Source organism: Leucoraja erinacea, chromosome 4, assembly GCF_028641065.1.
Source record: "Leucoraja erinacea ecotype New England chromosome 4, Leri_hhj_1, whole genome shotgun sequence".
NCBI lineage: Eukaryota > Metazoa > Chordata > Chondrichthyes > Rajiformes > Rajidae > Leucoraja > Leucoraja erinaceus.
In genome coordinates, this window is record NC_073380.1 from 89,659,497 (window position 1) to 89,676,736 (window position 17,240).

At 40.6% G+C, this 17,240-nt stretch overlaps 1 protein-coding gene across 2 annotated transcripts in view; it reads left to right on the forward strand.

The window, feature by feature from the left end:
* atp9b (ATPase phospholipid transporting 9B) overlaps positions 1–17,240 on the forward strand; it is a 334,567-nt gene that overhangs the window by 169,477 nt on the left and 147,850 nt on the right. For both annotated transcript variants that reach the window (XM_055634761.1, XM_055634763.1), the window contains exon 9: positions 13,149–13,229. In XM_055634761.1, the coding sequence (XP_055490736.1) occupies positions 13,149–13,229 (81 nt within the window). The remainder of the gene's footprint in view (positions 1–13,148; positions 13,230–17,240) is intronic.

Consider the following 17,240-nt stretch of genomic DNA (forward strand, 5'->3'; position numbering starts at 1 on the left):
TAGTACTAGACCAAGTGAGAGCTGTTGGGCCGCATTTCCCCCAACGCAATATTCCACCACTAACCCATAGCCCCCAGCTGCGCAGGCACGGCTGACGTTTTTAAAGTTTAAAATGGCAATAACATGTGAACGCATTTCACTCTCCCTCTTCAGTCCACTATTCCCCTCCTTCATTATCCTCCCTCTCCCCACCCTCCACCAACCCTCCTCTGCTTCCTCCACTCCTCCCCTCCCCTCCTCTCTCTTCCCCCTCCCCTCCTCCATTACCTCACCATCTCTCTCTTCCTCCCACTGCACTTCACCCTCTCTCTTCTTTCCTCTCTCCTCCTCCCCTCCCCCACTCCCTCCTCTCAGTCGCCATCTCCCTCCTCCCTGCACTTCCCCTCTCCCCCCTTTCCCTCCCCCCCCCCCCCCACTCCTCCCCCCCAATCCCTCCCCCCCCCGCCCCCCCTACCCCCCCTCTCCCTCTATTGCCCTGCTCCCCTCCCTCTCCTCTCTTACTCCGAATACTATGGCCAACATCCTTTGAGTATCCAGGGAGGTTCACTGCAGTTGTACAGGGTCTTGGTGAGACCACACCTGGAGTATTGCGTACAGTTTTGGTCTCCTAATCTGAGGAAAGACATTCTTGCCATAGAGGAAGTACAGAGAAGGTTCACCAGAATGATTCTTGGGATGGCAGGACTTTCATATGAAGAAAGACTGGATAAACTCGGCTTGTACTCGCTAGAATTTAGAAGATTGAGGGGGGATCTTATAGAAACTTACAAGATTCTTAAGGGGTTGGACAGGCTAGATGCAGGAAGATCATTCCCGATGTTGGGGAAGTCCAGAACAAGGGGTCACAATTTAAGGATATGGGGGGAGTCTTTTAGGACCGAGATGAGAAATAAAAATGCCCACATAGAGTGGTGAATCTGTGGAATTCTCTGCCACAGAAGGTAGTTGAGGCCAGTTCATTGGCTATATTTAAGAGGGAGTTAGATGTGGCCCTTGTGGTTAAAGGGATCAGGGGTATGGAGAGAAGGCAGGGATGGGATACTGAGTTGGATGATCAGCCATGATCATATTGAATGGCGATTTGTCTTCACCAGATCTTGATATCAATGGCCTACTCAGCCCTGGAACCAAATAGCTCGGCTGTGACTTTACTAGGGCACCATTCCGATCAAGTCCTGGCCACATACAGAAACATTTAAATACTAATTTATTTCCTAGTTTAAAAAATAAATTTTTTTAAACAAAATGAAATGAATCACTACACTAAAATTAAAAGCAAATAATATAATTACATTCCTCTCTTCCACGGTCCAACACTCCTCATTTAAATAAATGCGGTCTTGGAACCCATACCATGTCTAACCTGGCACAGAACTGGTGTGCAGATTTGCCAGCGTGGTTGCCTGGCAAAGGCTGGCAGTATTGTGACATTGAGTGTGAAACCCCGATCTTTGTGTTTAAGTTTAACCAGCAGCAAGGCTGAGAAATGTTAGCATTTCCAGTTGGAACCCTGTGAAATTGTCATCCTTGTTGACTGTAACATGGATTGTGTTGTTGTCCTAATCAAGATTCATGCAAATATAGCACAATCTAGGCACCATGCTTCAAGTGAGACAATCAGGTGTACATTGACATCCATTTGAACTGATGATCATTCTTTTCCACTATGTAGTTTGTGATCCAATTTATTGTGTTCCCCTTTACCCTGGAATTTTTTCACAAGCTTTCAAATTTCTTGGTCAGAATCCCAATTACTTTCTAAAAGTTGCATTGATCTCCTCTATCAATTCTATTAAGGTTTTAAAGAACTTCTGTAAACTTCTTGGCTGTAACCTGGTATTCATGATTTTGGATTCGAAGAATTTCTGCCTTTGCTTTTTTCCAAAAAAATTGTTGAATAGTTTCCTTTACACTCTAATTTGATCCTTCCCGTCTGCAGCTGAAGCAAATAAAAGTTGAAATTTGAAGATCGTGTAGCTCGTTTAAAAATTTTGAAACGATATCTGAATTTAAGGCATACAAAGAAGTCAACGACAGTTTGCTTCTGCTTATTTAAGTCATTTTGGACAAATTGGGTTCTATTCCTTCAAAAACATTAGAGCACTTCACATCTTAGAGTGTTTTACTAATTTATTTTCATAAACTTAAAGGAACTTGTAAATTATTCATCTACCTGAAATTCTATACCATGATTTTTCTGAAAGGCAAAAAATTAAAACACATGTCTTTTGTTTCCCATGTCACTATTTCTTGTGAAAATTCTCCCAAAAGTTTGACACCAAATACTTTGGGGAAAATTAACTATGCATGAGCATTGTATTTCTGTGCCTGATTCAGGTTTAAAAAAAAAAATGCATGCTCTTCTATAAATACATAAATTTATACTAATTAATTTAAAAGATGTCTTCAATAGCATTTATCATGCATTATGAAAAGATTATTTGGGAAAATTACAGAAGACTTAAACGTTTTTTATTATAAATTGTTTTTATTTCAGGGCCTGTTGGTTAAAAATCTTTTTTTATCAAAGGCTAACACACTGTAAACTGGGTTATTATTATTATTAGACTAATAAAATTGTGTAACTTGAATTTCTTAACCTTTTCTAACAAATGCATAAAAACTGCAGCACCTGATTGCATGTACAATTCAAGGATAAGAGGTTAATAGTTACAAGTTTCAGAAAGTTAAAATAGTTTTATCAATGTAAGTTGTTCTCCAACTTAAAACTTTGGATTAAAAAATATCAGCCAGAATTTGAATGTGTGCAAATGTGTGCAAATATTGTGTGCATTCAGCAACAGCTGAGAAAGACACTTTATATCAGGAGAGGCATGCTTTTGATTTAGCGTTCATGTATTTGAGTACAAAAATCAAGGTCTGTACTTGGAGACTTGTTTATTGCAGGAGATTTCAATTTATGGATAAGATTTAAACCCGGCAGACTCATTGATGGTTATGTTAGAGCCCTAATCTGGCACTTTATTTCGCTGTGCATCATTTATTTGCCTGTTACTTGGGCAAATAAATAATTTGGTCAGGCTTTCTCAAAATCAACATAGTCTTCTTCCCATGTGCACCAAAAATGAACTATTTTATCCTAAAGGTTCTAGTGGGGAAAGTAAGTATTAACATCAATCCAAATTCCAATAGCAACTTTGGAAAAAGATTTCATTGTAAATTTTTAATGCTAGAGAGTTAAGACCAGAGTCAGCTAAGTGGGTGCAAATTACCGTGAGCCAATTCTAAGTTTTATGGAAATAGACTTGGAATGGATTGGAAACATGAAACAAGAAATTAGGTGCAGGAGTAGGCCATTCCCCTCGTAGGCCACCCACCGCCATAGAGATGATCCTGGCAAATCCAACTCAGTATATTACCTGCCTAGAATACCCTCTGATCCCCTTGGGTAGAAGGAGCAATGCTAACTCCCTCTTAAATGCAGCCAATGAACTGGCCTCAATTTTACTCTGTGGCAGAGAGTTCCAGAGATTTTCACCACTCGTGATGTCAAAAAAGTTGCCTCATCTCGGTTGGAAAGGAGGTAAAATTGTGAGGCTGTGACCGCGGGGGACTTCCCCAACATGGGGGTTGACTGGGGGGGCATCAGTATGGGATGGATGGATAAATTCTAGGATCAGGACAGTCTATGGATGGGGGGGATCACTGCAGGATGGATCCCAGGATCAGTATGGTGAACCTTCTCTGGATCCCTACATGGCATGAATGTCCTTCCTCAGGGTGGAGACCAGTACAGCATGAAATACTCCAGGTGGGTCTCTACCAAGTATAGGCATAGAACCTCCCTGCTCCTAGGAAATCCAGGCTATGAAAGCAATGCCATTCGCTTTCTTTTGTCCTGCCTGCTGAACCTGCATCCTACCTGCAATGACTGGTGTAATTACCATAGATGTGGGGGGGGGGGGGGGGGGATAATAATCTTCTTTTTAGATGGGAAGGGATAGCACGGGGGGATAACCCCGCTTTAATCCGTCAATTTGCCCAACCAAAACTTCCCGACTACATGTGATGACTGAATAGAAACATTTTGCAATGGGGCCTATCAGTGCGGGCATGTAGAGGAGGGGTCCCATAATACTGCCCCCCAGGGTGTCATCCGCAAAACTTGGAGATATTGCCTTACCCTCATCCAGAGAGAGAGATAGAGAGAGAGAGGGGGGGGGGGGAGCCTTGCGGCACCCCACTAGTCACTGGGGAGTGAAGGAAGGACCCGAGCTCCTACTCGGGCAACCTGTTTGCCGGCATCCATCAATACCCCCCCAATGCCATGTGGCCGTCCCTGTCCACCGCCAAGTGCCGCCGCCAAAGGGGGAGGCAGTTGGATACACCACATCCTCTGGTTCCCCCTACCACGCTACTAGTTACATCCCGATCCTTCGCCAGCCATGATAGGAAGGTGCTGACGGGGTCAATGATTTCACCACTTTCCAAATGTGCTGCTCAGGCGGCAGAATAACTGGGCTTCCTCCTTCCTTCTGTAATTTCCCGTCCTCTCTCTCCCTCCCTCCTTAAAAAGTGGGGTTCCCTGCTACCCGCCAATCCTCTGGATGCAGGAGGGTTTGAATTGAAAGCGCCGTTGGCCGATTATGGCACGCCGCGACCGCTTTCAGGGCAGGCGGGGTGCGGGAGGAGGAGGTGGAGCTGCTGCTGCTGTGCGGAGCCCGTCATTTGCTCAGACCCTCCGTCACCCCGCACCAAAGATACTTGCCCGCACTACAGCTGCTACCGCCGCTGACACGAAACGTCACTTATTCCTTTTCTCCAGAGACGCTGCCTGACCCGCTGAGTTACTACAATTTTGTGTGTCTATCTTCGGTATAACCAATATCTTCAGTGCCAAGCTGGGCAAAATGACTCGTGCCAATCAGTGCCAAGCCATATTCCGATAAGTGTCGCCAGGCATTTAGGTGTTGTTGGGTAGGAACTTTGGGTGAGCGCGGGGGATGTCGTTGGGGGTGTTGACCGTTATCATTATGGAGCCCTGGGGGGGGATCAGGACAGGATGGATGGGGGGATCACTGCAGGATGGGTGGGGGGGGGGGTCAGGTGGTTACTGTGTACAGTGAATGGTGGGTGTGTGTACAGGATGAAGGGGGACCAGTGTGGTTAGATGTGGAGTGATGCCGCAGGCCGGCCCACCCACCCCAATACATACACATGTATATGTGTGTGTATATATATATGTGTGTGTGTGTGTGTGTGGTAGACCAACTGCAGACCCGTCTGCTCCCACAACGCACCCGTTCCCTACTCGTAGCCCCTCGGAAGGTGCGGTCCTCCAACTCAAGGTGTTCCCGAATGTAAGATTCCAGCACTACCCTTGCCTTCCTCAGCAGTGATCTTTTCATTGAAAAATCTTCATTGAGGCTGGTCTCTGCTAGCCGTGCCATTGTGACGTCATCATTTGAATAGTGGTTTTAATTTCAGTCTTTTAACTTTTTTAGACTTTAATCAGTAATAAGCCAAGAAATGAAGCATTAAATGTTCAGATAAGGTGCCGGTCTCGATGGGGAAAAATGTCAACATATTTTAATATAATATTATATATATATATATTATATATATGTACATACAATTTTATATATAGTTATATTTATCACAGGCAGGCCAGAACAGATAGTTACTTTGAAATAATTCCATAGATTAATGCAATTCTGATCCCAGAGCACTTGACGTTTTAGAATCGCCATCCTTTTTACGTGGGGAGAAATATTTCTTAAGAACAGTAAAGTTAGTATTCTATTCAGATTGACAAATGCATGAAGGAAGAAATGGCATTATGATCAAATATTTCATTCGAATGCTTACAATTGCTTTGAAAAACCCGAGGATTTAACTTGTAGGGAGATGGTTATGATTTTGTCTTAATTTTTTTTGTGATGTCATTTGCACAAAATCCGCGAGCATGAATTTCTTAATAAATATCGTATTAGATGTGACAAATAAACTTGACTTGACTTTTGTGTAATATGTAGCAAGTTTGGTAGACAAATAATAGTGATGCTCCAAACACAAAAATTCCCCACTTAGCCCCTCAGTGGTGGGTCGTTTCAAGGTGGAATGTAGATTTCAGGCTATTCTCTGCTCTATTCAGAGTGATCATTATTGCAATTCTTCATTGATCTTGTCCCATTTGATAAGCATTTGAATAGTGGTTTTATTTTCAGCCTTTTAAGTTTTTTAGACTCATCAGTAATAAGCAGGAAATGAAGCATTAAATGCAATACTTGAGCAACATTCTAATGGCGCATCAGTTTTATTTTGTTTATGTTTTTGTTTTATATATATTATATTTATCACAGAACAAACAAAGACATTAAGGACATTAATAGATTAACAAAATTCTGATCGAAATTATCAGAACAATTTTACGTGGGGACATTATTTCTTAAGAACAGTAAAGTTAGTTTGTATTCAGATTGACAATGAATGAAGAACAAAAACGCAAATTTCCATTGGAATGCTGACTCTGTGCTTTGTACAAGCCGAGGATAAAACTTGTAGGGAGATGGAAATGTATTTATCCTCCTTTTTTATGATGTAATTCATAAAGAATGAATTACTTAATAAATATCATTAGAATTGTAGCACCTTTTAATATGTAGCAAGGTTTCAAATAATAGTGATGTAAACACAAAATTACCCCATTCCTTGTGGTGGTCGTTTAAGGTGGAACTAGATTTCAATGGCTATTCTCTGCTCTATTCTGAGTATCATTATGCAATTGATCTTGTCCATTTGATAAGCAAAAAATACATTGGAGCCTTAAGTTGAAAGTCTCATCTGCAGGATGATGCCCAGCAACACTTGAGCAACATTCTAATGGCGCATCAGTCAATTCTGTTTGCTTAAGTCCAGGAGGGAGGTTCTTTATAAATATCATTACAATTAAATTTGTGGAAGAAAACTTAGCTCATAACTGCCCTGAGGATGGAAATGTGCCAGGAATTAAAATTATAATATTGAGATGAAACTTGGCAGGAGATCACATTATTCTTATGCTGGAGGGGGCAGTAAGATGTCTTTGAATTTTTTATTTTAATAAAGTTGATTTGGATCTGGAGAAATTTCAAACATGGGCTTTAGAAAGCAACCAGATATGAAAAGTGGTATGGTTCCTGAACCTCATGAACAGGGAAGGCACGAGAAACAATACTTCCATAATTGAATTACAAAAACACAACTTGCGTGCAGGAGTAGGGAGTTCATTTCCTATCCTGCTCTGCCATGCAGTAAGTTATTGGTTCATCTGAACGTAACCATTGCAGCATTGCCTTCTACCCATGGTAAACTTTCAGCTCCCTTATCAAGAATCCATTAACCTCTGCTTTAAAAAATATTTAAAGTCCTTTGAGGAAGGCTGTTTCAAATCTTCTGAGAAAAATGTGCTTCATTCTTAAATAGATAAGCCTTTATTTTTAAATAGATCTAGATTCTTCAAGAGAAACCAGACTCCCCCATAGATCCTGTCTGAACCCCTCAGCACTTTATTTTACCATCTAATTCTTCTAAAATCCAGTGAATAAAAGCCTAGGCTCTCCGATCTTCCCTCATAAGGCAACCCCCCACAAGGCCACCTCGCAGTTCCAGGTGATGGTCCAGTAACCTCTGAATTGCTTCTGGCATCCTGGCCGCACACTCATTTCACCACTGCCAATGGGAAGAAGGTGCAGGAGCCTGAAAACTGTGATTCCAGGTTCAGGAATAGCTTCTCACCTACAGCTATCAGGCTATTAAACATGATAACCTCAAATAAGCTCTGAACTACTATAGACATTATTATTGCACTATTATTGAATTGTGTGTGTGTGTATATGTGTGTGTAGAAACATAGACATAGAAACAGAAAATAGGTGCAGGAGTAGGCCATTCGGCCCTTCGAGCCTGCACCACCATTCAATATGATCATGGCTGATCATCCAACTCGGTACCCTGTACCTGCCTTCTCTCCATACCCCCTGATCCCTTTAGCCACAAGGGCCACATCTAACTGCCTCTTAAATATAGCCAATAGAGTCACAAGTGTGTACTCGTGAGTATGTGTGTATTTATGCACTCTAACTTTTTTTTCTCTTGTTTATCATATTGTTTACAGTGTACTATGTTTATATATTCTGTTGTGCTGCAGCAAGTAAGAATTTCATTGTTCTATCTGGGACATATGACAATAAAACACTCTTGACTCTTGATATATCAACCTATCAACATCCTTCCTTAAATGTAATATGTATGGCCCCATATATAGCTGAAGCATTGTGTCGCTAGAATTGAGATATTCAATTCCATGGGAATCGACAATAGTATTGCATTAACATTGCTAGTATTCCTTATTATTTTACCGATACAGGTAGATGGGGCCAGTCAAATAAAAGCTGCGACTGTGCTAGGGAACGATAGCAATTGTTTTTTCAAAGATTATCCCTTTAGATGACTTGCGTTACTGAATGAGATGTCATTGATTTATGACTTAGTGATCCACAAAATCCAATGAAGGGGCATTATAGCAATGAAATGCAGAGCATGGCTCAGTGATTTCACCTCTGAATCAACATGTGCTATCACTGAATCGAGGCTGACGTTGAAGGAGAGGTGACATTGCCCAATGGTGTAATGGTGAGAGCGGCAAAAATATGTGTAGGAACGAACCGCAGATTCTGGTTTAATCTGAATTCAGATTATTATATGAATGGTGTCAGATTAGGAAAAGGGGATGTGCAACAAGACCTGAGTGTCCTTGTACATCAGTCACTGAAAGTAAGCATGCAGGTACAGCAGACAGGTCCTACTGCAGTTGAACAGGGCCCAGGTGAGACCACACTTGGAGTATTGTGTGCAGTTTTGGTCTCCAAATTTGAGGAAGGACATTCTTGCTATTGAGGGAGTGCAGCGTAGGTTCACCACATTAGACTGAATATGATGAAAGAATGGGTCAACTGGGCTTGTATTCACTGGAATTTAAAAGGATGGGAGGGGATATTATGGAAACATGTAACATTCTCAAGGGATTGGACAGGCTAGATGCAGGAAAAAATGTTCCCCATGTTGGGGGAGTCCAGAACCAGGGGTAACAGTTTAAGAATAAGGGGTAGGCTACCCAGAGAGTTGTGACCCTCCCCCAACATTGGGAACATGTTTCCTGCCTCCAGCGTGCTCAAACCCTTAACAATCTTATATGGTTCAATGAGATGCCCTCTCATCCTTCTAAACTCCAGATTGTACAAGCCCAGCAGCTTCATTCTCTCAGCATATCACAGTCCCGCCATCCCGGGAATTAACCTTGTAAACCTACGCTGCACTTCCTCAATGCACTGTAGCAAGAATGTCCTCAAATAAGGGGAACAAAACTGCACACAATACTCCAGGTGTGGTCATACTAAGGCTCTGTACAACTGCAGAGGGACCTCTTTACTCCTATACTCGACTACACTTGTTATAAAGGCCAACATGCCATTCACTTTCTTCACTGCCTGCTGTACCTGCATGCTTACTTTCATAGACTGATGAACAAGGAATCCTAGATCTCGCTGTACTTCCCCTTCTCCCAACTTGACGCCATTTAGATAGTAATCTGCCTTCCTGTTTTTGCTACCAAAGTGGATAACCTCACATTTCTCCACATTAAACGTCATCTGCCATGCATCCGCCCACTCCCCCAACCTGTCCAAGTCACCCTACATTCTCATTGCAGCCTCTTCACAGTTCACGCTGCCACCCAGCTGTGTCATCTGCAAATTTGCTAATGTTACTTTGAATCCCTCCATCCAAATCATTGATGTATATTGTAAATAGCTGAGGTCCCAGCACCGAGCCTTGCAGTACCCCATTAGTCACTGCCTGCCATTCTGAAAGGGACCCTTTAATCCCCACTCTCTGTTTCTCGTCTGCCAACCACTTCTCTATCAATGTCAGCACTCCACCCCCAATACCATGTGCCCTAATTTTGCCGACTAATCTCCTATGTGGGACCTTATCAAATGCTTTCTGAAAGTCCAGGTACACTACGTCCATTGGCTCTCCGTTGTCCATTTTCCTATTTACACCTTCAAAAAATTGCAGAAGATTAGTCAAGCATGATTTCCCATTCGTAAATCCATGCTAACTCGGACAGATCCTGTTACTGCTATCCGAATGTGCGGCTAGTTTATCTTTAATTGTCTCCAGCATCTTCCCCACCACCGATGTCAGGCTAACTGGTCTATAATTCACTGTTTTCTCTCTCCCGCCTTTCTTAAAAAGTGGGATAACATTAACTACCCTCCAATCCACAGGAACTGATCCTGAGTCTATAGAACATTGGAAAATTATCACCAATGCATCCATGATTTCTAGAGCCACTTCCTTAAGTACCTTAGGATGCAGATCATCAGGCCCTGGGGATTTATCAGCCTTCAGTCCCATCAGTCTACCCAACAACTTTTCCTGCCTAATGTGGATTTCCTTCAATTCCTCCGTCATCCCAGATCCTCTGGCCACTACTATATCAGGAGGATTGTTTGTGTCCTCCTTTGTGAAGACGGATCCAAAGTACCTGTTCAACTAATCTGCTATTTCCTTGTTCCCCATAATAAATTCACCTTCAAGGGTCCAACTTTGGTCTTAACTAATTTTTTTTTCTCTTCACATACCTATAAAGAAGCTTTTACTATCCTGCTTTATATTCTTGGCTAGCTTACCTTCGTACCTTATCTTTTCTCCCCGTATTGTCTTTTTAGTTATCTTCTGTTGCTCTTTAAACATTACCCAATCCTTTTGCTTCCCGCTCATCTTTGCTATGTTGTACTTCTCATTTATTTTTATACTGTCCCTGACTTCCCTTGTCAGCCACGGTCGCCCCTTACTCCCCTTGGAATCTTTCTTCCTCCTCGGAATGAACTGATCCTGCACCTTCTGTATTATTCCTAGGAACACCTGCCATTTTTGTTCCACTGTCATCCCTGCTAGTGTATCTTTTCAGTCAACTTTGGCCAGCTCCTCCCTCATGGCCCCATAGTCCCCTTTATTCAACTGTAACACTGACAGTTCCGATCTACTCTTCTCCTCTCCAATTGTAGATTAAACGTGACCATGTTATGGTCACTACTTCCTAATGGCGCATTAACCTCGAGGTCCTTTATCAAATCCTGTTCATTACATAACACTAATATATCATAATTGAAGTTTTTTCTATGTTCCCATGAACCAAAGAAGGAAACAAGTTTTTTTATCTTACTTGAAGTTGAACATTTTCAGTCTGTACGTTTTAATTTAAAGATTCGTGGATTAAATCCAATCATATGCATTCATTTGCAAGTTGCATATTTCTCTATTTGTTTAAAGGGTTGATTATTTTTCTTTGAATCTTCCCCAATCCAAACAAGTTCTCTATAATTTTTTTTATTTAGCCATCGAGTTTGATACCTAAAAGTATTCTTTGTTATTTTCAACTTTCTCAGTGTCTTTATCGGTATGAGATTCCATCGAAACTCTGATCGAAAAAACATAATTTTCTATGAATAATATTCAAATACATGAGGAATTTGTCCTTCTATTTGTTTAATTGTATTGCTAATGACTTCATGTTGATGGAATATTTTCAGTGAATGCCCATCGTTCAGCCAAATCTCTTCCATATTTTCATATGTAACCCACCGTTGTGTTTTTTTCTCCTATTTATACTTGCATTCTCATTGATTTGTCTATTTTGACACGGTACTCATTACATGTAGTTTGCTTATTTTATATCTGCCGATCACTTTCCTACATTTACAACTTTTTACTCTGATATGGGTTATGTGGTACCAATTTATTGAGGCTTATATTAAAAATAACCTCAATGAATTGTTCTGAGGTAGCCACTGCTCTGAGGTGTAGAGAGTGCTGCAGCAAGTCATTGGAAACTAGGAGATGTTGTCAAAAATTATGGAAACTAGGAGATGTTGTCAAAAATTATGGAAACTAGGAGATGTTGTCAAAAATTATGGAAACTAGGAGATGTTGTCAACAATTATGGGTTTTGTCCTTTCATAAGTCAAATGATTTATTTTTCACAAAATAATGCAATTTATGGCGAATAGTTTATGTGGACTGTTTTACAACAGGTACTTGAATTTTGCAAATATCAGCAATCCAAATGCGTGTGCCAACTACTTGGTTGTACTGGAGGATGATAATGTGTGCGAGCTCTTGGTTATAATGTATGAATGACCAATGTTAAACTGTTTAAATGTAATGTTTTAGACCTTTTAGACCTTTATTATCTGACAAAATAATTGAATTTGTGCACTAAGTTAATGTTAAATAACCTTGGGGTAAAATCAACACATTGTTCCACACACAATTCTACAGTTAATTCTCATCTTTCTTTAAACATTTAAACTTATCTTTTCAATCAAGCTTTTAACTGATTACTTATTCTGATGACATTGTAAAAAATACCTTTATTCTCTGGTATTTATCTCAGCATACCCTTCAGCAGCTTGTGTACTCATATAGTATATGGGTCTCTATATTTGACCTCAGTGTTTTTGTTTTTTGTTCTTTTACACTCTCAATCTTTAATTTTATATATTTATACAAATATGTGCTTTTTATGTTATGAACTGTCTATGTCCTAGCTTCTATTAAATTGTATTTTTGCTTTGACCTGTTTTTTTTTGTGAAAAGCACTTGGGTTGCATTCAATTGTATGAAAAGTGCTATACAAATAAAGTTACTATTATTATTATTATTAGAATAATTAGTAGTGAACACAAATATTTGATCTTCAGCATGAACAGAATCTTTCTGATTAAACGTGACCAAAACCTCTTTGCTGATACAACAAATTTTTACACAAACGTTTTCTGTTGAAAGAAGTTCACCACTTTCTAATGTGTTCCTTTATCTCTGCTTTGTAAAGTGATTTAATGCACTGTATTATTCCATGCTAATTTGAAATCACTGCAATTGTGATACAAAGGCACACTGTTCTCCGTGAATAATATTTTTGGCCTTGAATGGAACACGTTTTTGCACATTTAATTAAAAAAAATTATAGTTTCTGAAAATGTATTTTAAGACTAAACACATCAGAGCTTTGATTTTACCTTTCCTCTGTTTGAAAAGGAGCACTTTTTCATTTTTGACTTTCTGCCCTGTTTAATTTACAGGATCTTTTTACAATCAGTGCTCATGTTCATGCTCAGAAGCCACAAATGGATATTCATACTTTTGAAGGGACCTTCACACGGGTGAGTTGGAATATCTTGCAGCTTTATGGATAATTTGCTCAAGAAACCGGAAGCTTAAATCCAATGATGTGTAATTCTAAATATTTGTTTTTAAGTAATTAGCATTCCATTACAATAAATTTAGAGACTCGAGTTACAGCTGTTAATTTTCGAAAACTGTGTTTTCTTTGCCACTGACATTGCCTTCAGCAATTTGAAGTAAAGGAAAAGCTGCTGTTGCTAGGAAAACTCACAGATGTTAATGTTCAATGCAAGGTTGTTTCTTTTGAGATTGTTATTCATTAAACTTTTGCAGTGAGGGGAAAAATATAAACCAAGAACAGTTGACTAATGTAACTTTACAGAGTTAAGCATGAATGAACTGTCATCAGCTAAATAATTACTGTCCGATTTCCAGTAAAAGCACCAACAATTTTGAGTTTGTATTTATAGCAGATTAGCAGTGACTGAAAACGTGTCTGCAGAGAAAGCAATATCACAAAGACGATCATTGTTTATTGGCTCCATTCTTGGCCACACACTAGGCTTCCCACGACAGCATTTCCTGTTCTGAATTATTCTTTATCCTCTGTAATTTGTATTTTTTTTTGTGACAGGTTAACACTTTTATTTTAAAACTTGATTGTATCCAGTATTTAATTTCATATCATTCTGTGCAAAGACAATCAATATCTAATGGTATTAGATTTTTGAAAACCTTGGAAGTTGAATGATATTCCAGTATGACTTCTTGAGATAAAACATTCCCAGCATTATTGTATCTTTTGTCTTTTGTTAAAGTACAGAAACCCATTATTGTTATGCCTCAATAGGTAATCTGTTAGCAACTTTAAAAAAAGCCTTCTGAAATTTTATATTTCATATTGGATGTTTTACAAAATCAGTTGTGATTGTGGTTAGCTGTTGCTACATGAAATCACACTGCTCATGGCTTACAAGGTGAACATTATTTAAGATGCATGAACTTTTTAAGTATCTTAATTTATAGACAAGTTAGGATTTAAGGAAGATCTCATTGTAACTTTGATATGACTATATTTGTTAATTCTTGTCAAATTGGAGAGGCCAGGACACTAAAATTGAGTAAAGGCTTCTGGGCAGCTAGGCCATTTGGTCAATTTAAATGTGCCTTCTGCAGAAATGGGACAAGCTGCAGAATGGTGCCAGTTTGTCTAGAGCCTAGATAAGAGCTGCAGGAAGAGAATGGAACATCTGCAGATCCTGACAATTAGGTGCAAATTGCATTGAATGGATTGGATGAATGCAAACCAGACATACACATTGTAAATAATGTTGCAAAGCTTTACTTTGCTAGATGTTGATCGGATTAAGTATTGAGCCTTGTCTGGGTTTCTTGAATATCAAGGCACATGTTGCGATGTTTGCTTACTTTCAGAAGCTCCGTTTGAATACATTGTATTAGCCACTGTATTATTGGGTTGGGGAAATGTCTATCATGTACTGGGTTAATCGATATCTGTTATTGGACTGTAAAGAGACCACCCCCATGTGGTTCGGCCCCTCAAGGTTCAGGGACCTATAAAAGGCTGCTCCCACGAGGTCCTGTGTCGATCTTCTGGGAAAACGCTTAGGACTGCGTGACATTCTGGAGTGTTTCTGCTTGAACGAAGCTAAGAGGGCTTGGCCAGGCAGATACGAGGATCGAACCCACGTTGGTTAGGTATAGTAGTGGGAACTGTAATTGTGTTTTGTCAAAATAAAGATTAGTTGTGCAAGTGCTTGACTCAGTGATTTTTGACTGAAACTAGACTGGGAGAAGCTTAGAACGAGTTACTTACATTCGGGGTTCGTCTAGGATCTCAACTAACCCCCAAACAGAAGATTGCGAGTGCAGAAATCGGGCCCACTGTGCGTTTTTTCGCATTGATTTTCGGCGCTTCGCTAGTCGGAGCGGATCGATCATTCGCGGGCTTGGGAAAGGGTCCCAACGAGATTGTTAGAACAGAGTCTAGTAAGCACGGGGGGGGGGGGGTGGATAGCACTCCTTTGGGTTAGGGACCCATAAAATAAGGCGAGGAGTGGCCCAAAACTTGGCCGTAGTTGGCAGAATGCAGCTGCTTAACGAGAGCTTGACAAACTTTGAGGGCGAGTGGTGGCCCATTGTCCAGATTTGGTATCCAATTGGTGGGGTATTGAAACACAAGTCTGGTCTACGTATTGATCTATCTTTGCCGGGAGCGCTGATTGGAAAGGTACGTTCCTAAATTCGGCGTCGACTGCCAGCACAAAGACACTAGGCGCTGACACCTGGTGCCAAGCAGTGAGGGGTGTCTGCGTGAAGATATCTGAGTCCCTCTCTGAAGTGACGGATGAGGAATCTCGTAAAGGCACTGGGCTCGGTGGCTAGAGTATAGATTGGTTGGGAATACTCTAGTCCATTTGAGATTTCATTGGACAATTTGAATTCGAGAGCCCGCATATGTGGAGGGATACGCACCAAAACTAGTTGGTCCGAGAACGATTCTAGATTTGCAAAATCAAATTTCCAAATACAGAATTTCACATTGAAGTTCTGCCCGTTTGGGAGAATTCAAATTCTGTGTAGATAGAACTTCGGAGTTTGTGCATGTTTGAGATCGATTCCGAATAGTGGCTGATCAACAGTGAATAATAACCCTCTGATTGATTGTTGATTAGTACCTAATAGCGAAGAATAACTGAGAGAGGGGAACCTGGTTTTTCTTGGTGAAAAGTACCCGGATGCGAAAGATACCCCTAATTCTGTAGAACTTATGGAGGAGGATATAGAGGTCCCCCTATAGAAGTCCAGTCTTAGCAGGGGAAGGTAACATTTAGGAGGAAAAGTAGTCCATTTAAGAAGCAGTACTCCTCAGCAAAGAGTACCCTAGGAAGGGGAAAATCTTCGGTATCAGAGGGAGAGGTTCACTGATTGATAACAGCGTGACGCGGCATTGAGATCGAGTGTTAGTAAACTGTGCGCTAGCGTGTTAAATTATTATTGTAAAATTGTAGAAATCCAGCATCGTCTTTTTTAGCATCGTTATTGGATCCGAATTGTATAAATACTTTGTGTATGTAAAAAGATTTAAAGTGTATTAAGATTAAGAAAGTTAAGATTTAGAGTGTGTTAAGTTTGTGGCATTGCCTGTTTGAGTGCTTAAGGAATTTTGGGTGTTAGATAATGGAAGTAAAAGTGTGCTTGAATTAAATATTTGTATTTGTTTAAGTCGGGATTGTAGTATTGTTAGAATCCGATTTGTGGTGATTCGATCAGGGTTCATATTCTTTCGCTCGCTGAGTCGGGCGAGGAGTCATTCCGTTGACCGAGTACGCCACGAGGAGGATTTATTAGAGTGTGATTTATCGGCATAATAAGTGGATGCTTGTAGTTTATATTCGGGTGCGTCTTGGGTTACTTGTAATTGGGGGGATACTTGTCTTACTGGCGTCGTTTGGATTTGTTTGTCTGTGCGAAGATAAAGTCGTTTGAGTGGGAGAGATTGCTGCTTGGGAGAGATTGTGATTAAGAGTTGCAGTCTTAACATAGAAACATAGAAATTAGGTGCAGGAGTAGGCCATTCGGCCCTTCGAGCCTGCACCGCCATTCAATATGATCATGGCTGATCATCCAACTCAGTATATCGTACCTGCCTTCTCTCCATACCCCCTGATCCCCTTAGCCACAAGGGCCACATCTAACTCCCTCTTAAATATAGCCAATGAACTGGCCTCAACTACCCTCTGTGGCAGAGAGTTCCAGAGATTCACCACTCTCTGCGTGAAAAAAGTTCTTCTCATCTCGGTTTTAAAGGATTTCCCCTTTATCCTTAAGCTGTGACCCCTTGTCCTGGACTTCCCTAACATCGGGAACAATCTTCCTGCATCTAGCCTGTCCAACCCCTTAAGAATTTTGTAAGTTTCTATAAGATCCCCTCTCAATCTTCTAAATTCTAGAGAGTATAAACCCAGTCTATCCAGTCTTTCTTCATAAGACAGTCCTGACATCCCAGTAATCAGTCTGGTGAACCG